This window comes from Nicotiana sylvestris, chromosome 5 (genome assembly GCF_000393655.2).
Source record: "Nicotiana sylvestris chromosome 5, ASM39365v2, whole genome shotgun sequence".
Taxonomy (NCBI): domain Eukaryota; kingdom Viridiplantae; phylum Streptophyta; class Magnoliopsida; order Solanales; family Solanaceae; genus Nicotiana; species Nicotiana sylvestris.
In genome coordinates, this window is record NC_091061.1 from 43,623,609 (window position 1) to 43,648,519 (window position 24,911).

At 35.1% G+C, this 24,911-nt stretch overlaps 3 protein-coding genes and 1 pseudogene across 3 annotated transcripts; 3 read left to right on the forward strand and 1 right to left on the reverse strand.

Annotated features, from left to right (window-relative positions):
• Nucleotides 1-1,736: 1,736 nt before the first annotated feature.
• On the forward strand, nt 1,737-3,579 carry LOC104228366 (cytochrome P450 CYP73A100-like). The gene is made up of 2 exons (XM_009780821.2): nt 1,737-2,644; nt 2,740-3,579. Exons 1-2 carry the CDS (start codon nt 1,770-1,772, stop codon nt 3,476-3,478), a joined length of 1,614 nt encoding a protein of 537 aa, XP_009779123.1. The 5' UTR covers nt 1,737-1,769; the 3' UTR covers nt 3,479-3,579.
• Nucleotides 3,580-3,664: 85 nt separating this feature from the next.
• LOC104228357 (DExH-box ATP-dependent RNA helicase DExH10-like) lies at nt 3,665-11,849 on the reverse strand. Its single transcript, XM_009780814.2, has 16 exons — nt 10,770-11,849; nt 9,966-10,280; nt 9,755-9,859; nt 9,577-9,645; nt 9,221-9,388; nt 9,070-9,141; nt 8,874-8,990; nt 8,537-8,761; nt 8,291-8,449; nt 7,372-7,461; nt 7,141-7,233; nt 6,229-6,382; nt 5,592-5,740; nt 5,422-5,517; nt 4,272-4,364; nt 3,665-4,032 (listed from the first exon to the last, which is right to left on the reverse strand). The coding sequence occupies exons 1-16, from the start codon at nt 11,751-11,753 to the stop codon at nt 3,922-3,924; spliced, it is 3,000 nt and encodes a 999-aa protein (XP_009779116.1). The 5' UTR covers nt 11,754-11,849; the 3' UTR covers nt 3,665-3,921.
• Nucleotides 11,850-13,178: 1,329 nt separating this feature from the next.
• On the forward strand, nt 13,179-14,135 carry LOC138868570 (L10-interacting MYB domain-containing protein-like). The gene is made up of 2 exons (XM_070146128.1): nt 13,179-13,502; nt 13,593-14,135. The coding sequence occupies exons 1-2, from the start codon at nt 13,179-13,181 to the stop codon at nt 14,133-14,135; spliced, it is 867 nt and encodes a 288-aa protein (XP_070002229.1).
• Nucleotides 14,136-14,477: 342 nt separating this feature from the next.
• LOC104228372 (uncharacterized) lies at nt 14,478-15,797 on the forward strand (annotated as a pseudogene).
• Nucleotides 15,798-24,911: the final 9,114 nt, after the last annotated feature.

The window sequence follows — 24,911 nt, forward strand, 5'->3', positions numbered from 1 at the left end:
ATTATAAAATAATGATATTTTATCTTTTACCCTACTTTTTTATATAATAATTCTACTTCATATCTTATTCTTTATATTGTTAGTGCATGACATCATGAAACGACGGCAAATGGCACAATTTATTCAAACGTTTTATTCATCAAACAATACAATACAATACGATATGATACATTATGAAACGACATGTAACAACCATCCAAACAAGCTGAAAAAAGAAAGTGGTAATAAGGCAACTATCTTGAAATTTGAATGCAAGAGGTGCGGCGTCTACTTTGTGAACCCAAAGAATTGAACTATTAAAAAATAAGAAGAATTAAACAGATAGCCACTCATCCAACCGATTAAATAAAAAATACTTTACAAATTTATAATATATGTTTAATTCATGTATAATATGTATTTAACCATATAAAATTAGGGTATAATTTATGTATACCGTCTAAAAAAGTAAACAGTAAATTTGGTCGATTATTTGTGTAAAGATCCCTAAAATTAAAGTTTGAGATTCTCATAAGAGACCTATCATATGTTAAATATATATGAATCTCCCCACTTCCCATATAGTCACTTTTCTTATTTTTTGGAGATAGCAAATTTGAAATGCCACGGAATGTACTTAAATATAAGTATCAATTTTGTTGTGTTTTACTTAAGTGTATTTTGGTCTAAAATGTCACATTAAAAAGTAACTATTTTTCAATGACATCTCAAAAGACGACTAAATATTAGAAAGTTGCTCAGTAAATGGTCATTCCACGCCATTTTTACATTTAATCGGTCCATCTTTGATAGTACCAAAAAGAGGAAATGATCTCATACTATCACTTATAATTTGAATAGAAGAAAATAACTCTATAAAGATCTAATGTAATTTATGTATTGATTTATCTTTTAATAATTTTTCATATAAAATACGATATAACTAATTAACATAACGTTTAATTGAACCACAAAATCAAATCATATCTCCAGCACAAGGAGAATTTGCACGAATCTATACTCCCCATACCAAAAGGTTCATATAATAGATAAGAGCAAAAAAGAAGATATAATTACCCAATATTACTTTTTCTGAATAATTGGATATACAAAAAGTTGTATTACAAAGAGTCAATATCAATCTCACATATTTTTGTGAATATATAGTATAAATGAACCGAATTAGGCAAGTAGATACGTTGTGATACTTAGAGGTTTTAAAATTCAACTGATAACCAAAAGGAGTGGTTTTTAATAATCATGGAACTTAACCAAAGAAAAGAAAGGTTAATTCTTTTATTACGATTTAAGTAGTATACATTGACAATAAAAATAGATTTTGTGCTATCAACTAATTTTAACTTATGATTGCATGTTAGTCATCATTTTAACATGTTATTTATTAACGTTTAAAATGACTTAATTATATAAATATTGTTTCACCATCAGTTAGACTCTTCTTGTTATATTGGTGGCAACCGTCTTGAAATGTGGAAACCCTTAAAATGAAATTAATTAAAGACAAATTGGATTCTTTCACTTTTTATTGCATAGATTACATAGGAAGAATGTTTAAATATAGGTAAATTTGCTTCACCAACCATATGTTTGACCTAATTGATAAACTTACATTCTCCTACCTAGATTTTCGACGTGCCCATGGATTGGTACCCAAAACCATTGGACACCAACTTTCCTACCCCCCACCCCATCCATGTTATTACTCATATATACGTCCCTTCTCATTCCAATCCCTTGTGTCCATTTTTCTTAATATTCACCTCTAGCTAATGAAAAACATGGCCAAACTTCTCAACAAGACCATCTTTTGCATTCTCTTTACACTTGCATTTCTTTCATTTGCCAAGTTACTGTCCTCCTACCTATCTATGCCTTTCCCTCTTAAGTACATGTCACTTATTGTCCCTTTACTTCCCCTTATAATCAACTTCCTCTATGTTAAGCCCCAAAACAACCTCCCACCTGGTCCAACAGCAGTCCCAATATTTGGTAATTGGCTTCAAGTTGGCAATGACTTGAACCATCAACTCCTTGCCACCATGTCACAAACCTACGGTCCTATATTTTTACTCAAACTTGGTTCAAAAAACCTAGCTGTGGTATCAAACCCAGAGCTAGCTAACCAAGTTCTACACACACAAGGGGTCGAGTTTGGGTCCCGTCCACGTAACGTTGTCTTCGACATATTTACTGGTAATGGACAAGACATGGTGTTCACCATTTATGGTGACCATTGGCAAAAAATGAGGCGTATTATGACGCTTCCATTTTTCACTAACAAAGTGGTGCACCAATATAGTGATATGTGGGAGAATGAGATGGACTTAGTTGTTAATGACTTGAAGAAGAATGAAAAAGTGAAATATGAGGGAATTGTGATTAGGAAACGATTGCAGCTGATGCTGTATAACATCATGTATCGAATGATGTTTGATGCCAAATTTGAGTCCCAAAATGATCCTTTGTTCATTGAGGCAACAAAGTTTAATTCAGAGAGAAGCAGATTAGCTCAGAGCTTTGACTACAATTATGGTGATTTTATCCCTTTACTTAGACCATTCTTGAGAGGGTACCTTAACAAGTGTAAAGACTTACAAACAAGGAGACTTGCATTCTTCAACAATTATTTTGTAGAGAAAAGAAGGTAATCCATTTTTCCCTAATAATTATGCTTTATTTTAATTATTGCAGTAGTGACTATTCATGTTTAACATTTTCTTCAAATATTTTTGAGAACAGGAAAATAATGGATGAAAATGGAGAAAAGCATAAGATAAGCTGTGCTATTGATCACATTATAGATGCCGAAATGAAAGGAGAAATAAATGAGCAAAATGTACTCTATATTGTGGAGAATATCAATGTTGCAGCAATTGAAACAACTCTATGGTCCATGGAATGGGCCATAGCTGAACTTGTAAATCATCCCATTGTTCAACAGAAGATTAGGGATGAAATCTCAACAGTCCTCAAAGGCAGATCAGTCACAGAATCAAACCTCCATGAGCTGCCTTACTTGCTAGCAACAGTAAATGAAACATTAAGACTCCACACACCAATACCTTTACTTGTACCCCATATGAACCTTGAAGAAGCAAAGTTAGGTGGTTACACTATTCCTAAAGAAACTAAGGTGGTTGTGAATGCGTGGTGGCTGGCTAACAACCCTGCTTGGTGGAAAAACCCAAATGAATTCCGGCCCGAGAGGTTTCTTGAGGAGGATAGTAGCACAGAGGCAGCTGTTGCTGGTGGCAAGGTAGATTTCAGGTACTTACCATTCGGTATGGGGAGGCGGAGCTGCCCCGGAATCATCCTTGCACTGCCAATTCTGGGGCTTGTCATAGCCAAACTGGTGTCAAATTTTGAAATGCAGGGTCCACCAGGTGTGGAAAAGGTTGATACAAGTGAAAGAGGAGGGCAGTTTAGCTTGCACATTGCAAAACATTCCACGGTTGTCTTCAAGCCTATTGCTGCATAATATGCTTAAGCTATCCTTGTTTTAATTATATTTGTCTTACCAGAAAGCAAAACTACTAAGTTACTCGATAAAGATTTCAATGAATATTACAGTTTTTGTTACCTCTTTGCATCCCGAATATCATTTAGTTAGTTCAAAACAATGGAAGTCTTCACATTCTGTGCCTATCCTACAGCAGCTAAGACATTTGCAGGTGAAATATTTTACCTTCCAGCATCAAATTTTTCATATATGTGTAGTTGTGTATTACAAAAATGAGACAGCAAATTCATACCACTTAACTACAAAAAGCTATGACTAGGAAAACCCACTTCCGCTACACATATTATCACTCATAGTTCCTCAAACAGTAGAACGCAATTTGCTAGCTAATCCCCATATTGATGGACGAAATGTACACAAGCACTTACTCTGATGCTAATGAAGCTCCCACGTACACGCTCCTAGAGGTACAGCGAATTTGCAAACATTATTCCTCGTCGGAGGCTTTCACTGGCTGCACCAAACTTGTTCTCCAAAGCCACATCTCCCACAGCATGTGCAGCAGCTTTCAACTGTAAATCCAAGAGACAAAAATTCCATTATTTCATTCCAAATATATATGGGGGGAACTCATATCTAGATGTATTATATAATGTTGACATGCTCATGTCAACGTGTTGATGAAAAAAGATAATCAACTTATTTAGTGGAAGTACTCCTAGATGCACCAAACTAGCTGGTCAAATCCGTGATTTTTAATGCCGGGTACATTTTTCCACATAAACACAATACATAAGTATCCTTGAATTACCTGGTTCAAAAATTCATCAAGCCTTCGTGCCAGCCGAATGATGCTTCCTTCAAAGATATCGGTCATTTGTATAACCTCCGCGAAAGATGCTCCCTAAGAGAAACCATAAATACAAATAAGAGAAAAAATTGAAAGCCTCCGAGTTTTTTCTCTGACTTTTATTGGAGGCAAGGAAAGACCCTGGATCAACTCAATGTGGAAGGAAAAACCCTTTTAATCTTCGTTTCAGTTCATTGTATTTCAGGTGATTTAGGCAATCATTCATTTTTACTCAAAGAAGAATCTTGCAAAACTAAAATGATTTCTTGAAGACTGAGCTTGAAATGAACTGAAAAATACTCTTCCATACAACAACAACAACAGCAATGACCCAGTAAAATCTCACAAGTGGGGTCTGGAAAGGGTATCATGTACGCAGACCTTACCCCTACACCGAAGGAGTAGAGAGGTTGTTTCCGAAAGACCCTCGGCTCAAGATAGACGGAAAACACGAGAAGCTAGTTTGATAACAATCAAGTGTCCCCCAACTGGTATTAGTCATAAAAAAGGTAGGCAAAAGCAATCAGCAGTTCCAACTAGAAAATTATGGTTCCAGAATAAAAATAATTGCCCTATAGCAGATTAATATTCCTGAAAATGTCTCTTGTAGGTAAATCATGATCCTGGAGCTTAACCAAAATGATGAACATGAGAACACACAGAGTTAGGTGAACACTGAAGGCAGAGGACTTCCAGTAGGTTTGCAAGTACTCCTTCCATCCTAATTTATGTGATGGTGTTGACCGGATACGGAGAAAGAAAGAAAGACTTTTAAAACTTGTGGTCGAAACATCCTATAGATAATTTTGAGATATAAATCATTCATTAAGGGTAAAATGGAAGTTTAAACTAAATTGTTTCTAAACATAGAAAGGTGTTATTTGGCTGAAGCATGGAAGATGATGCCCATTAGATGGTAGTTTCTTTGGCTTGAAGCATGGAAGGAAACCTAGTTTCAATCATAAGCGCCTTTAGAGTTGACTTGCAGAAAAAAAAACAAGAATACAAATCTATGATAGTAAAGTAGGACATAAAGATGAACTTCTAGTATCGATCTCTAATTCAAGCATGGAATTGAGAAGCAACACATGGCAATTGAAGCTTTACTCACCTTTGACCAACAATAGATGACATCCATCAAGAATGGTCGTACCGATGCCGCAACATATTCTTCAACGTTTATCTCCAACTTGCATTCACGTTGAATCTGCAAACGTAGAGAGTTTTTAGTTGTGCTTCTGACATACAAAGATTGAAGATCAAAACCCTTATTAGACTGACCTCTGCTATTCTTCTTGCATTATCTTGTAGTTGCTGCAATGGTCCAGCAAGCTCAGCTCTTAAATTTATTTGTTCATTTGATTTGTCTCCTGGGATAAAGCAGCTTGCTAGGGCCGCAGTTTGATGATGATCAAGATTGTTGAACATACCTAGCAAAACCAAGATTATTCAGAATATCATATACCGACGATTTGTATCTAATTTTAGCACCATTGTAGGAGTACTATGTATCCAAAGCGTGGAAGTGTCAAACAGAAGATAAGCAGCTTATAAAGGGCCAGATGCCCAAGGAAAGCTAAAGCACCCAGAGTGATTACTGAATCCAGCTACCAAATGTATTCAAGGATAACCTATATACATACAAGAGACTACTGGACAATTAAAAAGAAAAAAAGGATTAGTTCTTTTTAATTTTAGTTCCAGTGCAGCTATCGTGGTTGCATATAGATCTTTAGATCGCAAAAAGACTAACCCAGGCGCCCATGCCTCGGTTTAATTTGAACTCACTCGCTTTTTTAGCTTAAGAGTGAAAACTGTATCGTCTTTATGCTTTTCCAAACCATACACATTGATCCTACCCTAAATCAAGTCCAAAGTAGTTAAATTGCATGCTCTTATGGAACAGTAGTCACATTACCATTACACATCAGTTCAGTAACAAGGAGTTCATCCCCAGTGTCTATCAAGCAGGCTGCTCGTCCCTTCAACTGCACAACACCATCAGCATCTATGTGACCCAGCTTCTTCAGGACTTGGGAACGGTTTCTAAGTTCATCCCGAAATTTTTGAAGCTGAAAAATCATCAATTTCGTATTAAATAAATAAATTAACAAAATCCAGTGAAGTGCTAAAAGGTAATAGCAAACTCCAAGGATCACTGTAAGTGAGGTTTTATGTATAAATACCATCTTTAAACTAAAAAGAGTATCATAATCGTATAGAAGAAAACTTGAGAAGAGTAAGAGCAAAAAAGTGCTACAAGATATAAAATGTTCAGAAGATAACTTCTAAACCTTTTAGATGTAAAGAGAAAGCCAATCTTGAAAAGAAAAGTTAGATCAGAAAGTGACTCTAACAAATTAATATAAGAAAAAAGAAACAAATAAAAGTTAAAGAAAAATGACCCGAATAGAGTGGGATAGATATAGAGGACTACAACACAACAACAACAACAAAAAACCCAGTGAAAAGGTCTGGGGAGGATAGTGTGTGCGCAGACCTTACCCCTATCCTATGAAGATACAGAGGGTGTTTCCAAAAGACCCTCGGCTCAAAAACAGTAAAAATGAAGCAATAGAGAAACAATAGATAAGACAATGGAAGCAAATAATACAACGAGTAATAACAGAGATCCAGAGATATGAAACTACAAGAATAGTGTCAATCCTACCGATAATAATGACACACCGTATAAAAACAAGGGGCTAGGAATAGAAAAATACATGACTAGTACTACTACAAGGGGATAGATATAGAGGCTTGAAGCAAAAACTAACTAGTCTGGGATGGAGTAGCTGATTGAATGATTCATGACACATCAGAAATTTACCTGTGAATCACGCATTTTTGACTTGAGTTGTTGAATTTCATGGTTCACTTCTGCCTTTCTCTGGAAACTCTTAAGTTGATGTTCGTCTTGTGACTGCTCCGTGTGTGCAACATCATGTGTAGAAGTAGCGACAATAACTAAACCATCATCAAAAGGATAAAAGCAAATATTTCTATTTTTCATGCATCCTCAAGACTAAACAGATTATTCAAAATAAACTTCTTCTCGTACCTTGTGCAGTGGGTGAGCAAACAATTTTTTCTCTAGTTCTTCAATCTGGTTCACTATATCAACAAATTCGGGATCTTCAAAACCCATGTCCTACAATGGTAGAAATCAGGAAAAGCAGCAACAAAATTATCTTGATCAGTATACTACATTTTTTGTAATGTTCATTTCACAACCAGCAAATCTTCGTTATACTTGACCCAAACAGAAGAAAATATTATAGCTGGACATGACACTAAACTCATGTGAGATTACAAGAATAACAAATTCAGAATCCTGACCAGCATAAGATGAATGCCGGAGAAAGTACGAATGGTTATTCTCAACAAGCTATAGAAGGACAGTAGAATGGTACTTGGCAACAAATGGAGCTATAATACAGAATGGATGACGATAACGTGATAATGATAGCATAATCAGCTGACCAAAGATACATCACCTTTCCTGCTCTTTCTTCCTCTATTTTTTCTGTTTTTTAACTGAGAGAAATGTGTATCATCTATTTTTTTTTTAAAAAGTCCGTAAGGAGGTAGCCTAGACTACAATCATATAGGGTATACATCAACCACGACGCGCATATAGCTCCCTTTATTTGTTAAGGAACAAGTAAAATACTGCTGGATTACACATGGCTCCAGTTTCCTACAAGTGACACTAATTTCTGATTTGCGACCAAAAGTCCTGGTTGCTAACATGACCGACAATATCCCATGACAGAATTTTCAGGCAACCGGATAAAATATCAGAACAATGAACCAAAAAGACCATCATCCATTAAGATTCCAATCTTCTCTCAGCATTAGGTGTTAAATTTTGGCTTTTACCAACATATGCTTCATAATAAAAATGGCCTAGTTCCATTTCCATATAAAAAATGGCAAATTTCCAATCCAATGGGAACCAGCACTAATATAATTCCTACCTTTACAGGGTTAAGCTTTGGGAGGCCTTGAGGAAAACGTTTCTGAAGCTCCTGTACAGCAAGCAGGATGCTTTGCCTTGCTTCCAATGGCCGAAGATCCCCAGGAACAGATATTCTAAGTTTACTGAGCGAAGAAATCAGGGGTAATTGAACAGGAACCTAAAATTTGGCAACATACTCAGGAATAAAGTCATATTCTAATTAAGTTGTAAGCAATGAATGATTATTACAAAATTATGTACTCACCACATGCATTTCTCCCTTCTCCCCTGGACGAGGAGGACATGGTTTGGGTTGAGAACCATTTTCACCAGAACCAAGAGAGCAATGAAGTAGGGTATCAACAATATATCCAGTGCCACGTGAAGCAGAGAGTGCAGCAGGCAAAGAACCTGACGGTGCCGGAGGCTTCCTCACCACATTGACTACAACACCCCAACCCCAATCTTTTCCACCTTCCCATACCTTCACCTGCAATCACCAAAGCAATCTACACGCTAAGATGAACCGTCTAGACTAATCAGAGCTCAATCTACTCACAGAAAATGCAGCAGAAAATAGAGATGCTTCTCTCGCCACTTACCAGCCTACCAGGAAGAAGAAAATGGAGAACCCTTTCAGGTCGTGTTATTTCAGCCATAAGTTTTCTTTCACGTTCTGCTATCTCAAGTTTTAGTTTATGATATTCTGCAACCTCAGCCTACAAGTAGACAGAAGCAAGTTCAGGATATACGGCATAAGAATATATATGTAAAATACCAAGATAACAACTTTATTACCTCCCCGGATGCATCAAGCATCGCAGCTTCTTCTTCCAGCTTAGAGACCTTCTTCCCAATGTCAGGTAACGCCTAACAAAAAGACAACCTCACTGTCAGTCATTACATATAACGTAGTCAAAGAGAAAATGGACTTAGACAAAGAGAAAACCTTTTCATACTGAAACTGGTGAAATGAGTTTTTGATAACATGCTCAGCAGTAAATTGGCCTTGGGCATGACTCATTAAATTCAAAATTGTGTAGTAACTCAGCCTAAATGTGCTGACTAATGGAGCTGGCTTACCCAATACCATGTCCTTGAGGCTATTCATCTCCATCTGAAATCATCAAACACTACGTAAGCCCTCGATCTAAACAGCTAAGAAGAATAGAAAAGATGCCTTAGATATACTTAACTACATAGTTTGCATATGCTTAAGTGGCAAACAAAAAACACACAATTCAAGAAGGCAATAACAGTTATAAACAAGATACTCTTCAAGTGAGAATATTACTACCAACTTACCTGCTCTTCAATCATGATAATACAAATACCACGGTCATCTTTGCCACGACGTCCTGCTCTTCCACTCATCTACATGAAAGAGAGGAGAATATGAAGAATCAAGAACCGAAATGCAAATGATATTTAAGTCATGTTATATGGGCTTTTATGTCATGTTATATGGGCAATTCTGACTCACCTGAATATACTCACCAGATCCAATGTAACGATGACTATCACCATCCCATTTCTTTACATTGGTAAAAACAACAGTTTTTGCAGGCATGTTTAGCCCCATGGCAAACTATCAAAACATTAGAAGGAAAAACAACAAAGAAGAAAAAATCATTAGGGGTGTTTAACTGCACAAGATAAAAAGACCCACAAAATATTAAAAGAAAAGTCATTACTGTCTCTGTTGCAAAAAGAGCCTTTATAAGTCCTTCTTGGAAGAGAAGTTCCACAAGTTCCTTGATAACAGGAAGCAGGCCAGAATGGTGAACAGCAATTCCACGCTGAAGTAGGGGCAACATCAATTCAATAGCTGGTAAGTTTCTATCTTCCTCGCTCAAGCAATCCATTGCATTACGGAAAACCTCATACACTACTTCCTTCTCCTCTTCGGTATTAAAATCAAGCTTGGGCATAGACATTGCATGTTGTTCACATTCTCTTCTACTAAAACTGAACACAATGACTGGCTGAAACTTCTTTTCCATGGTCATCTAACAGATAAAGAATCAATTGCTTCAGTGATATGAGGCATCAACATTGTTATAGTAAATCATTAAAGCAACTATAAAGGAAAATGCATTAGGACACAGTGCCATAAGCACAAAAGAGTAACAAGGTCCATGGGGCTTGAAGGGAAAAGCGAGAAGTGGAGCGCACTAAAGAAAATTTAAAAATATCATATGTATGAATATAGTACTATGATAATCAAATTGCAATTAAAATAACTAATTTCAACATCTAACATACAATAATACCGATATTAATCTAACTCCTTGAAATTAACATAAAAAGGACTTGGACCATTTTGCACGTCATCATTAGAAGCAAAAATTCCTGTGAAGAGCATAGCTTCACTCATGAAGCAAGCTTAATTTTGTAATAACACTGTTATGGGGAAAAAAATAATTTATAGAACAAAGAAAGAATTAAAAGAAAAAATAAGAGAATATAATATCATCTAAAGACCAGACTACACACACCTTGACAATTTTGCAGATATCCGATACACCAGAAGAAGAGCCACCTCTAGCAATTCTACCTCTAACCTTAGCAGCATTTGCAGTGCTCTTATTTTCCCCCGATTTCTGTATTGCAAGACTATCCTGCATCTTAACAAAATTGTCCTCCCTAAACTGCTCATTCTCATCAACCACAAGATACAATCCAGAACCACCCACAGGGAACATATAATGCTGCAAAGGGGTAGGCCGAAAATCTGTATACACCACATGACAAGGCTGCTTATGAATATTACAAATCCATTCAGCAAACTGAGTAGCATTCGACATTGTAGCCGAAAGAAACACCATCTTAATAGCCGGTGGCAAGAATATAATACTCTCTTCCCAAACTACCCCTCTCTCGCGATCTTTCATGTAATGTATCTCATCAAATATAACCCAAGCTACTTCCTTTAATACCTCAGAACCTCTATAAAGCATACCCCTTAAAATCTCCGTCGTCATCACCAAACAACTTGCATTTGGCGAAATTGTGACGTCACCAGTCATCAAACCAACATCACTAAACTCATGGCTTAATTCCCTATACTTCTGATTGCTCAATGCTTTCAAAGGTGAAGTATAAATAACTCTCTGCTTATCCCTAAATGCCATTGCGATTGCGTACTCGGCGACTGCTGTTTTCCCGGCGGAGGTATGTGCGGATACAAGAACTGATTCTTTGCGTTCCAAGCAGGCGACGGATACTTCCTGAAATGGGTCGAGCTTGAAGGGGTAGGTTTTTGCCATTTCGCCGTTATAAGAAGGGTTTGAGAGGGCTCCATGGATTGTTTCGTCGTTGGTTGAAGTGTAATTAGTTGGAACTGCTACCTCGTGGACACAGGTTCGAGCTAAAGTGACTCTCTTTGAGGAGGATGAATTTAGCTTCTGGACTGAGTTCACGTCGGAGTTCTCCTCCTCCGGTTGCTTTCTTTTCCCTGCAGTCGGAGAAGAAGACTCCATCTCAGCTTGTTTTAGGGTTTAGGCTTAAACCCCTCTCTGAAGTATACAATCAATTCTGGCAGCCCGCTCTCCCTGAAAGAAAATAGGTGATGTTTATTTGGGAGAGAATGACAATAATGGGTCCTTAGTGTTATAAATATACTTGGGCCTTGTTTGCACTTAACGGAGATATGAATCTGAATCATTCAGATCTATCTCATTAAGTGCATTTGTTTTTTAAATCTTAACCCTAATTATTCAGATTCAGCCCATTAATTTATTTGTTTTCTCTCTCTTAAAAGCTCTTAATAGGTCTGAAAGGATCTTATTCGGGCAGATCCATAACAGAGTCCTACTAGTGTTCAGACTCTTTGAAAAAAACGATACTACGTTATTTCCGCAAAGATTCGCTCAACGATAAGCCTTTATTTTAGCAAAGTTTCACGCTTTCTTCATCATCTGTGCATATAAGTATCACGCCTCCACTCTTCATCTATCATCTTCTACTCAAGCTTGTTTTCTCTTGAACAGGTAAGATTTTAAAATCTTTAGAAAGTATTTTGTTATTATATTGTGAAATTTGCAATATATTTGCCTATTATTTTGTGAAGCGAGTTTCAAGATTTCAATTCGTATTCTCTAATAGTTAATTCTAAAGTGAAAAATTAAGCAAAAAGTTGTTCAAACTCTGGCATTAAACTTTGATGAAAATTGGAACTTAGAGATGTGTTAATTCCTATTGATTTCTTATGCTTCAAAAAATTGTGAAGCTTCGGTCGAGTAGAAAGTGTTAGAAGAATATTAATGAGTGTAAAGAATTAATCTGAGCCTCCAAAATTATCTGTTCAAAATCACAAAATAAAAATTAAAAAGAGTATAAAGAGTTGTGTCTTCCTTGAGCATCTATGGAAGTCCAACTGCCAAACTTCATTGAAGCATATTTCTATGAATATATTCAGATTTCTCCACATATTTTGACCAACAGATAAAGAACTTTTAGCATGTTCTGTGTTTCTTTTAGATAGATTTTTTTTTTCCAAAGATCTCCACTAGCCATGTACTACCTTAGCTTTCTTGGAAAAGAACAAAATGTAGTTAAGAATTTATAGCATGCTACTTCTCGGAGGACCTCCGTTCTGGAACTGTTAGCTGTTTGCCTTATGTTTATTCTTTGTTCAATTGAATATTCAAGTCTCTTTCCTTCTTTTAATAAATGTCTATTCCTCCCTCATATCTTTCTCTGCCCCCTTCACAATAAATTGAAATTCATGTTCACTTGTATGAAGAGTAAAAGATGCTTACGCACTTGTGTCTGCTTCTATAGATTTTTTCTGCTAAATATAAATCTCTTTTTCTATTTTTGATTTTTTATATTGGTTGTCTCGGTCTGCTACTTCTATTTTCATCAGTCATATCCTATAATCAGTATTATTTTATATTTCAGCTATGGAACAATCTAGTGAAAACTCAAGAGCGAGTTGGAAAAATATGGACGTAGTAAAAACGTTTTTAGAAAGTTGTATTCAAGAGATATCCTTAAACGGGAGACTTGGAAGTAGTTTGAAGGCAGATTCATGGAACAAGGTTAAACTAGTTTTGGAGACTACTCATGGCTTTAGCGTCACACAAAAGCAGATGAAGAATCATTATGACTATCTAAAAGAAAAGTATCAAGCTTGGTTGTCAATAACTAAAAAGACTGGCAATATTTATGACCCAGTAACCAATACCATTCTAATGTATAATAGTGAGTGGGATGAATACATAAAGGTTAGTTCATTATCTAGTAATTTAGCCTTTTATTTTCTTTTTTCCGTAAGAAAAGGATTTGACATGCATATTAAAATTTCTTTATTATAGGCTCATCCAAAAGCAAAGGCATTGAAGATTTCACCTCTACCCTTCCCTGATCTTTGTACTAAACTTTTTGAGGGTTCTACAACAACAGGAATTCATGGTTGGAGTCCAAGTTGTACATATCCTCGTCCTGTTGTCTCTTCTGTATCTACTACTATAGATATAGATACACTTGATAGCGTCGAAGATCTAGTTGGTAACAAAAATGATGGAGCTCCTACTAATTATCCATCTCAGTCTTCAGTTCCAAGTGAAAGGAAACCTTTGGGAAAGAAAAAGAAGTCTTCATCGTCTCAATTGGAAATTGATGAGAAGATGAGTAATGCATTAGATATATTGATTAAAAATAATAACGGACCTGACATTGGGGAATGTATGGAAAAATTAGATGCACTTGGATGGGAAGAACCATTATACAGTGCAACTATTAGCATACTTTGTGAAGGTGACAGCTACAGGAAAGCGTGGATGAAAATTCCAGAGGACGACAAGTTAAAGAGTTGGATTAAGGACATGGGAAAAAAATTGGGAATTCTTTTATTTTGATAATTAGCTAGATTATTCAGTAGACGTTAATAATATGGAACCTTCTTTGCTTTTTCCAACTAGTATCTATTATGCTTATTCAATTTTTTAATAATATGGAACCTTTACTGTTTTATTCAACTAGTATCTATTATGCTTGTTTAATTTTTTAATATTATATTATGCTTAGAACATTTTGTTTCTGTGATATACCTTTTTAAAATGTCTCGTTTGACGTATGTTTGATGTCTATGGTATTGTTTTACTGATTAATTTATTGTGTTTATGTAACTTTTTTGTTTACATACAATGTTATGCTTACTATCGTGTATTATATATTCTCTTTGTTAAAACAGTTTAGACATGGACACTGGAGATCAAATATTATGGTTGATGTGCTTGTATTGGTGTAGAAATTATTTTAGACTCAAGAATATCCAAAGAAATAAAGATTTAGCATCGTCTTTATCTGGTGATAAATACACATCAGAATTATTTTCCGGCTCTAGTCGACAATGCTTAGAATTGATGTGCATGTCTCGTGATGCGTATGTTCAACTATGTCAGCATTTTAGACATAAAGGATGGCTCGTAGATAGCAAACATATTTCTGTCGAAGAAAAGATTGCAATATTTTTGACTATTATAGGTCATAATGAGCGTTTTGTGGTTATCAAGAGAAGATTTCAACATTCTTCGCAAACGGTTCACAAATATTTTCACGAGGTTCTTGAAGCAATGATGAAATTTGCCAAAGAGGAGATATCGTCGACAACATCCGATTCAAATTTGCATATTCCTAGTTCTCATAAAAAGCTACGAAAAGTTTTTAAGGTATTATGTATTTTAAAATTATTATATATTTTCGTTAAAATTTTTTTATAACTTTTAACTTAAAAATAATTTTTTATTTATTTGCAGGGAGCAATAGGTGCACTCGACGGGACATTAGTACATGCAGTTATTCCAGTTAATCAACAAATTGTTTACAGAGGAAGAGGAAAGGGCAAATGTTATCAGAATGTTTTAGCTATATGTGATTTTAACATGGTCTTCACTTATGTTTATGCTGGATGAGAAGGGGTAGCACATGATGCACGTGTTCTAACAGAGATCGCATCTAATCCAAATAATGGCTTTCCATTTCCTCCTCCTAGTAAGTGATACAACTTATTAAGTTATTGTGAAATAATAAGTTAGATGTTTATTATGTCCATTTAACCTTCTATTTTGATGACAGACAAATATTATTTATGTGATGCGGCATATCCCAACACTCGAGGGTTTTTAGCGCCATATCGTAATATTCGATATTGGTTAGGAGATTATCATCGTAGACGGGCCATAAATAAAGAGGAAAAGTTTAACCACGCTCATGCCCAACTCAGAAATGTTATTGAACGTGCTTATAGAGTTTTAAAAGCAAGGTTCCCAATATTGGACAAGATGGCTCCATATTCTATTGATGTCCAAAGAGATATTGTTATTGCATGTTTTGCAGTTCATAATTTTATCAGGAAAGAGCATCTAAATGATGACTTGTTTAATCAATATGATTTACCTCAAGTAATATTTGAGGAAGAAGGAGAACTCGAACAAGAATTGGATGAAACAAGTGGACCTAGTTGGACAGCTGAAGATTCGCAATTTATGAACAATATGCGTGAAGAACTTGCACTTTAGCTAATGCAAGGAAGAGGAAATACTTGATAGTTTTGTATTATCGTTATTAGAAATATATTTTTAATGTTTGAACATTAGAACTTGAAAAATGTTTAATTAACTATTTTATTTGAGTTTTATATATGGTATGTTCAAATATAGATAAATTGTACAAATTCAGATACTAAAAACAAACAGTCTTAATCATTTAGTGTTCAGACCTAATGACAACATATTAATCATTCAGTTGTGTATTCAGATTCAGACGTCTGAATCTTAATACACATCTTCATATTCAGATGTGTATTCAGATTCAGACGTCTTAATCTTAATAAAAACAAATGAGGCCTTAGTCTACCCCGCGTGTACCTATCTTAATAAATAAAAATTTATTTTTAATTTATCTTTAAATTATAAAATAACAATATAAATTTCTGAAAATGATGAATATTGATCATGCATAATTATCTCTTTAAAAACAAAAACTACCCAACATAAATACTCAATCATCATTCAATAATTCGACTGAAAATTTATTTCTAATGACGAAAATTAGAATTAGAAGTGTGTATTTGATTTTGAAGAGTCACTATTCAAGTGAGATTAATATTTAAACATATTTAAACGATTTGAGCATAAAACCCTAATAATAAATTAAGATAAATACAGATAGAGGAGAGATAAACAAGTAATATTACGCGGATTAAACATACCTTTTCAGAAAATTGATTCTTTAATCAGCAACATCGACTAAGAGAAGGCTTTGTTGAAGAACCCTAACATTTGGTCTCGTGCTTTTGTTCTTGAATGAGAGTACCGATCTGTTTTGGGTGTTCTTTAAGTGATTTGCGGGTGGGTCGGATAAAATGAATCGGGTCGTGGGTTAATTAAAAAATAGGGGTGGGTTCAATCGTCCAATCAAAGAATGCCAAGTGGATATTTTAATTTAATTGGCGGAGTAGACGGTGGAGGGACATTTTAGTTTCTGGTCCCAAACGGTAAGGACTTTTTTAATTAAATAGTATAACGGGGGTCAGATATGACTTATTTTAGATAGTAGAGGGCCATTTCTGGCCCTTTTCCGTATTTTTTTTTCAAATGACAAAAAATCGATTAGGTAAAAAATATTCATGTATGACATGGTCCTAGAAGAAGAAAAAAAGCAATAAAAATACATCATAAATCTCACAGAATTAACAATCACTATATACTATAAATAAATTCTAAATTAAATGCAAGCAATAATTGTAGTAAAAAACCCCACTTATATTCATCCTGTTATAAATATATTATATTATGGATGTTAATTTAGTACTCCGTTGTAAATAATCTTCCTGAAGAAGCTTATCCATATGGGACTCCACCGTAAATATGTTTATCCATTTAGTACTCTATTGGAAATAAGCTTCCTGAAGAAGCTTATCACTTCGGTACCCGGTTATGGATAAACATTACCTAGGTAGAAGATTATCCATACCGGGTATAATAAGCTTATCCATTCAGTACTCCGTTATGGATAAACATTGCTCTTAGTAGAAGATTATCCATATCTGGTATAGTAGCAGCTTACACAACAGCTTGCAGTAGCAGCTTACACAGCAACTTGCAGTAGCAGCTTACACTGCAGCTTGCGTAGCAGCTTACACAACACTCCGTTATGGATAAACATTGCTCTCAGTAGAAGATTATCCATATCTGGTATAGTAGCAGCTTACACAACAGCTTCCTTTCTTCTATAAATAGAAGAGATTTCAGTTCATTATGTACATCAGTTTGAATTCGAATAATATAACAGTTTCTCTCTATACTTGTCTTTACTTTACAGTCTTTATTTTATAACACGTTATCAGCACGAGACTCTGACATCTCGAGCAAATACTTTGAAAGTATTAGAGGTAAGAACTTTCTTTTCCTAAATAATGTCAAATCTTTCTAAACTTGAATTTGTAGCCCTGGATATATCAGACAAAAGCTACATGTCTTGGGTGCTTGATGCTGAAATTCATCTTGATGCGATGGGTCTGGCAGACACCATCAAGGATAAAAATCAGGCATCAAACCAAGACCGTGCCAAAGCAATGATATTCCTACGCCATCACCTTGATGAGGGCCTGAAAATGGAATATCTCACTATTAAAGATCCAGTCATACTGTGGAATAATTTGAAAGATAGATATGACCACCTGAAGATGGTCGTTCTTCCACAGGCACGTTATGATTGGACTCATCTAAGGCTACAAGATTTTAAATCTATCAGTGAGTATAATTCTGCTATGTTCAGAATTATTTCCCAATTGAAATTATGTGGTGATAATATTACTGATCATGATATGTTGGAGAAAACTTTCACCACTTTTCATGCCTCGAATATGCTCCTGCAGCAGCAATATCGAGAGATGGGATTTAAAAAGTATTCTGAACTTATCTCACATCTTCTTATAGCAGAGCAACATAATGGGCTATTAATGAAAAATCATGAAAGCCGACCTATTGGTTCTTGTCCATTCCCTGAAGTGAATGAGACGAACTTCCACCAAGCTAAACGTGGAAGAGGTCGTGGCCCCAGTCGTGGTCATGGCCGTGGTCGGGGAAGAAACCCCAATCATGGTAATAATAATGCACCAAAGAAGCCTCCTCACCACCAGCAGTGGAAAAGGAAGGAACAAAAGCATGAAGCGGTGCAAGCGCCAAATGCAGAAAATGCATGCTATAGATGTGGAGGAAAAGGGCACTGGTCACGTACCTGTCGTACGCCAAAGCACCTGGTTGAGCTTTATCAAGCCTCCCTGAAGAAGACAGAGAAAAATGCTGAAGCAAATTTTATTTCTGAAGATAATTTAGACTTCATGCATTTGGATGTAGCTGATTACTTTGCACTCCCAGAAGGAGAAACAAGTCATGTAATCGGTAGTGAATCTGTAGAAATGTAAATATTTTAAGTTTTGTTGTTTGTAATAGATAGTATGGTTATGTAATTGTTGTACATAAATAAAAGTTATGCTTTGATAATGATGTTTACTATAATATATTTTATTTATGTTATTTTGAAGAATATGGATAACCCTCAAATTATGTTTGGATCAAAGACAAATCATGAAGATATTTGTGTTATTGATAGTGGAACAACTCATGCCATATTCAACGATCAGAAATACTTTTCTTATTTGCATAAGGAAAAAGCAAATGTTTCAACAATTTCTGGTAATATAAGTTTGATTGAAGGCTCCGGAAGAGCCATAATATTTCTGTCTAAGGGAACAAAACTTATTATAGACAATGCATTGTTCTCCTCCAAGTCCCGAAGAAACTTGTTGAGTTTTATAGATATCCGCCGAAATGGGTATCATGTTGAGACAATAGATGAAATGAACAGGGAATATCTTTGTATTACAAAGAATATTTCTGGCCAGAAATGCATTGTAGAAAAGTTACCAACTTTATCTTCTGGCTTATACTATTCAAAAATTAGTACAATTGAAGCACACTCTATCGTAAACCAGAAGTTTACGGATTCAAATACTTTTGTGCTTTGGCATGGCCGTTTGGGCCATCCCGGATCAATAATGATGAGACGAATTACTGAAAATTCGAGTGGGCATCCATTAAAGAACTTGAAGATTCTTACAAATGACGAATTTTCTTGTGATGCTTGTTATCAAGGAAAAATGATCACTAGACCATCACCAATGAAGGTTGGTATTGAATCCCCTGCCTTTTTAGAGCGTATACATGGGGATATATGTGGACCTATTCACCCACCAAGTGGGTTGTTTAGATATTTTATGGTCCTAATAGATGCATCTTCAAGATGGTCTCATGTGTGCCTACTATCATCTCGCAACCTGGCGTTTGCAAAGCTATTAGCCCAAATAATTCGATTAAGGGCACAATTCCCAGATTATCCTATAAAGGCTATTCGCCTTGATAATGCTGGAGAATTCTCATCTCAAGCTTTTGATGATTATTGTCTATCCGTTGGGATAAAAGTTGAACATCCTGTAGCTTATGTTCATACTCAAAATGGCCTTGCAGAGTCATTTATTAAACGCCTGCAATTGATAGCAAGACCACTACTTATAAAAACAAAATTGCCCACTACTGCTTAGGGCCATGCTATCTTGCATGCAGCATCGCTTATCCGTCTCAGACCGACACATTATAATAAATATTCTCCGTCACAATTAGTTTTTGGTCATGAACCAAATATTGCCATCTACGAATTTTCGGATGTGCTGTATATGTGTCAGTAGCACCACCACAACGTAGTAAGATGAGACAACAAAGAAGGATAGGAATATATGTTGGGTTTGAATCACCCTCTATTATTCGCTATCTTGAACCATTAACAGGAGATTTATTTACTGCTCAATTTGCAGATTGTCGGTTTGATGAAACAAATTTTCCACAATTAGGGGGAGAGAAAAATGAAATCAAAAGATAAATTGTGTGGAAAATTTCATCATTATCTCACTTTGATCTCCGTACCCCTATATGTAATCAGGAGGTCCAGAAGATCATCCATTTATAGAATATAGCAAATCAAATGCCAGACTCATTTACTGATTTGAAAAGGATAACTAAGTCACATATCCCAACAGAGAATGTGCCTATCCGAATTGATGTCCCAGTAGGACCATCTACTAGCATGAGAGATAGTGAACCTAAAGCACGCCTGAAGCGTGGTAGGCCTTTGGGTTCTAAGGATCGAAATCCTCGAAAAAGAAAATCGACAAATGATCAAAACGATACTATGAAGGGATCTCCTGAAGAGACCCAAAATCTGATTAGTTCTGAGATTCCTGAAGAAATCAATGAACCCGAAGCTCATGTGAGTGAGGAACTTTTAATAAGTTCGATCAGTGATGGGATTAATTTAAATCGATCTGAAATAGTGGTGGATAATATTTTTGCATATAATGTTGCACTTAATATTATGCAAGATAGTGAGGATCTTGAACCTCGATCTGTCGAAGAATGTCGACAAAGATCTGATTGGCCAAAATGGCAAGAGGCAATTCAATCGGAATTGAAGTCACTTGCTAAAAGAGAGGTCTTTGGACCAGTAGTCCAAACACCTGCTGGTATAAAACCAGTTGGTCATAAATGGGTTTTTGTGCGAAAAAGGAATGATAAAAATGAAGTTGAAAGATACAAAGCTCGCCTTGTTGCACAAGGATTCTCACAACGACCTGGAGTCGATTTTGATGAAACATATTCACCTGTTATGGATGCCATAACATTTCGATATCTCATCAGTTTAGCACTACATGAAAAGCTTGAAATACATCTAATGGATGTAGTTACAGCTTATCTGTACGGTTCACTTGATAATGAAATTTATATGAAAATCCCTGAAGGATTTAAAATGCCTGAAGCAAAATCTCAGGAAATGTATTCAATCAGATTACAAAGATCTTTGTACGGTTTAAAGCAATCTGGGCGCATGTGGTATAATCGCCTTAGTGAATATTTGCTGAAAGAAGGTTACATAAATGATGTTATTTGTCCATGTATTTTTATAAAGAAAATGGCATCAGAATTTGTTATACTTGCTGTTTATGTTGATGACATAAATCTTGTTGGAACTCCAGAAGAGCTCCAAAAGGCAATTGAATATCTTAAGAAAGAATTTGAGATGAAAGATCTTGGAAAGACAAAACTTTGTCTTGGTCTGCAAATTGAACATTTAGCAGACGGGATCTTTATCCATCAATCTGCCTATACAGAAAGGGTCTTAAAACGCTTTTACATGGACAAAGCGCACCCATTGAGTACACCAATGGTTGTTCGATCACTTGAAGTGAATAAGGATTTGTTCCGACCTCCAGAAGAGGACGAGGAACTCCTTGGTCCCGAAGTACCCTATCTCAGTGCAATTGGTGCACTAATGTATCTTGCTAATGCTACAAGGCCTGACATAGCATTTTCTGTTAATTTACTAGCAAGATATAGTTCTTCTCCTACACGGAGACATTGGAACGGGATTAAGCATATATTGCGATATTTAAAGGGAACTCTTGATATGGGTTTGTTTTATGCTAACAAAGATAGTGCAGACCTTGTTGGTTATGCAGATGCAGGTTATTTATCTGATCCCCATAAAGCTCGATCTCAAACCGGCTACGTATTTACATATGGAGGTACTATCATATCATGGCGCTCCACAAAGCAATCTATTGTTGCTACTTCTTCAAATCACGCTGAGATAATAGCTATTCATGAAGCAAGTAGGGAATGCGTATGGTTGAGATCAATAATTCATTTTATTCGAGAAAAATGTGGTTTGGAATGTGAGAAAAGACCCACAATTTTATACGAAGACAATGCTGCATGCATAGCCCAATTGAAGGGAGGATTTATAAAAGGAGATAGAACGAAGCACATTTCACCAAAATTATTCTACACACACGATCTTCAGAAAAGTGGTGACATTGATGTGCAACAAATCCGTTCAAGTGATAATCCAGCAGATTTATTCACTAAATCTTTGCCAACTTCAACTTTTGAGAAGATGGTATACAAGATTGGAATGCGGAGACTCAAATATTTGAAACAAGGTTTTCATCAGGGGGAGTAAAATACGCGATGCACTCTTTTTCCCTTACTAAGGTTTTTTCCCATGGGGTTTTCCTTATAAGGTTTTTAATGAGGCACCTAGCAATGCGTAGTACTAAATATGTGTACTCCTTTTCCTTCACTAGGATTTTTTCCGACGTGGTTTTTCCTAGTGAGGTTTTAATGAGACACATGATCTTTTAATGAACATCCAAGAGGGAGTGTTATAAATATATTATATTATGGATATTCATTTAGTACTCCGTTGTAAATAATCTTCCTGAAGAAGCTTATCCATATGAGACTCCACCGTAAATATGTTTATCCATTTAGTACTCTATTGGAAATAAGCTTCCTGAAGAAGCTTATCACTTCGGTACCCGGTTATGGATAAACATTACCCTAGGTAGAAGATTATCCATACCGAGTATAATAAGCTTATCCATTTAGTACTCCGTTATGGATAAACATTGCTCTCAGTAGAAGATTATCCATATCTGGTATAGTAGCAGCTTACACAGCAACTTGCAGTAGCAGCTTACACTGCAGCTTGCGTAGCAGCTTACACAACAACTTGTAATAGCAGCTTACACAGCAGCTTGTAGTAGCAGCTTACACAACAGCTTCTTTTCTTCTATAAATAGAAGAGATTTCAGTTCATTATGTACATCAGTTTGAATTCAAATAATATATCAGTTTCTCTCTATACTTGTCTTTACTTTACAGTCTTATTTTATAACACATCCAAATTTAACCTTATTTAGAAAAATTAAAATATCTTATAAATTATCTTATTGGAATAATTGATAATTATTTTATATAAATCAAAACGTATAAAATTTTATAAAAAAATTTTGAGCACCTCCGTTATTATTCAAAACCCTATACTTTCTCGTTATTTCATATTTTTTATTCTCTCATTTATTCAGTTTGTTTATCATTTATATATAGTTTAAATGTAAGATTATATAAGGTAAAGTTTATTTATTTAAAGTTCTAAATATAAGAACTTTCAATCCAGTTCAAATAAAGAAAGATTTAATATGCAAAATTTTACTTGATTTTCAACTCCTAAATATTATGTAATTAACTAACTAACTGTTCTAAAATATTACAAAATAATATGTGTGTTGTGCATGTACCCATGCCATAACAATGAGTAATATTTTTTGCAAATGACGTAAATATTATTAAAAAATATATCTTCCTTATAACATAAAAATTAAAGGAAAGTGTAAGTTTTAAAAAAATGACAATATTGATTTTGTTTAGCTAACTCTATAACAAAAAAAATATTGCTCCACATAAATCCTCATATGCCTTATTGTAATTTCGATCCATGAGTTTTGTATTTGATTGAGAAACCCAAACAGAGTAAGAACAATGTAAAATACCTGTAGTATTAATATTTTTCACTTTCAGTTCCTCTATAACCTTTATACTTCTTTTTAGGAAATAAAGTAAAAAGGTAATTAATTGCATATAATAAGAATACAGTTAAAAGAATGGAATAATAAAGAGAGGATCTTTGCTATTAGAAAGTATTATGAATATGTTTAGTTTTACCTATTATCTATTACTAGTATTAGTACCCCGCGCGGATGCGCGGACACTAATCATGTTAAATATTTAAGTTATTTTGATTGTATATAAATAATCTTAAAATTTACACTTTCTCAGTAAATATAGATAATCATTGGATATTAACTACATGAAAAAATTTAACAATTTCTTCTATTTTTCTTTTTTGATATCATTCTTGCCGGTGTCATTGGATCCTAAAAATAGTCAAGAAGCAAAATAATAACTCATATTTATGGCAAAATAATCAAATGTTGAGACAATGAATGACATTTTGGATAAGACTTAACTCTTTTACTACTACTTGAACTCTTATTTGGTATGTTGATATCTCTTAAAAATATTTCTTTCTTTAAATTTCAGTTTTTAAAACATTATTTTTCAATAATAATTATTTTTATAATAATGTAATGTAACGACCCGACCGGTCGTTTTGAACTTTTGCACTTTGATCACCAGTCTTCGGGCATGACTTGCCCCGTGTATATATTATGCCTTATGTAGATCGTTGGTTTTGGTTTTCAGGGTAATCGGAATCAATTTGGAAGAACAGTTCTTAGTTTGAAGCCTTAAATTTGAAAGGTTTGACCAAAATTTGACTTATGTGTATTTGATCTCGGATGTGAATTTTTATGATTTGGTTAGCTCCGTTAGGTGATTTGGGACTTAGAAGCGTGGTCGGAATGCATTTTGGAAGTCCGTGAAAGGTTTAGGTTTGGATTGGCGAAATTGAGATTTCGGCGATTTCCGGTTGATAGGTGAGATTTTGATATAAAGGTAGGAATGAAATTCCGAGAGTTGCAGTAGCTTCGTTATGTCATTTATGACTTGTGTGCAAAATTTGGGGTCAATCGGACCTGATTTGATATGTTTCGGCGTTGTTTGTGGAATTTGAAATTTCTAAGTTCTTAAGCTTGAATCCGAAGTTGATTTGGTGTTTTGATGTTGTTTTGAGTGATTCGAAAGCTCGACTAGGTGTTAATGATGTTATGTGAGGTG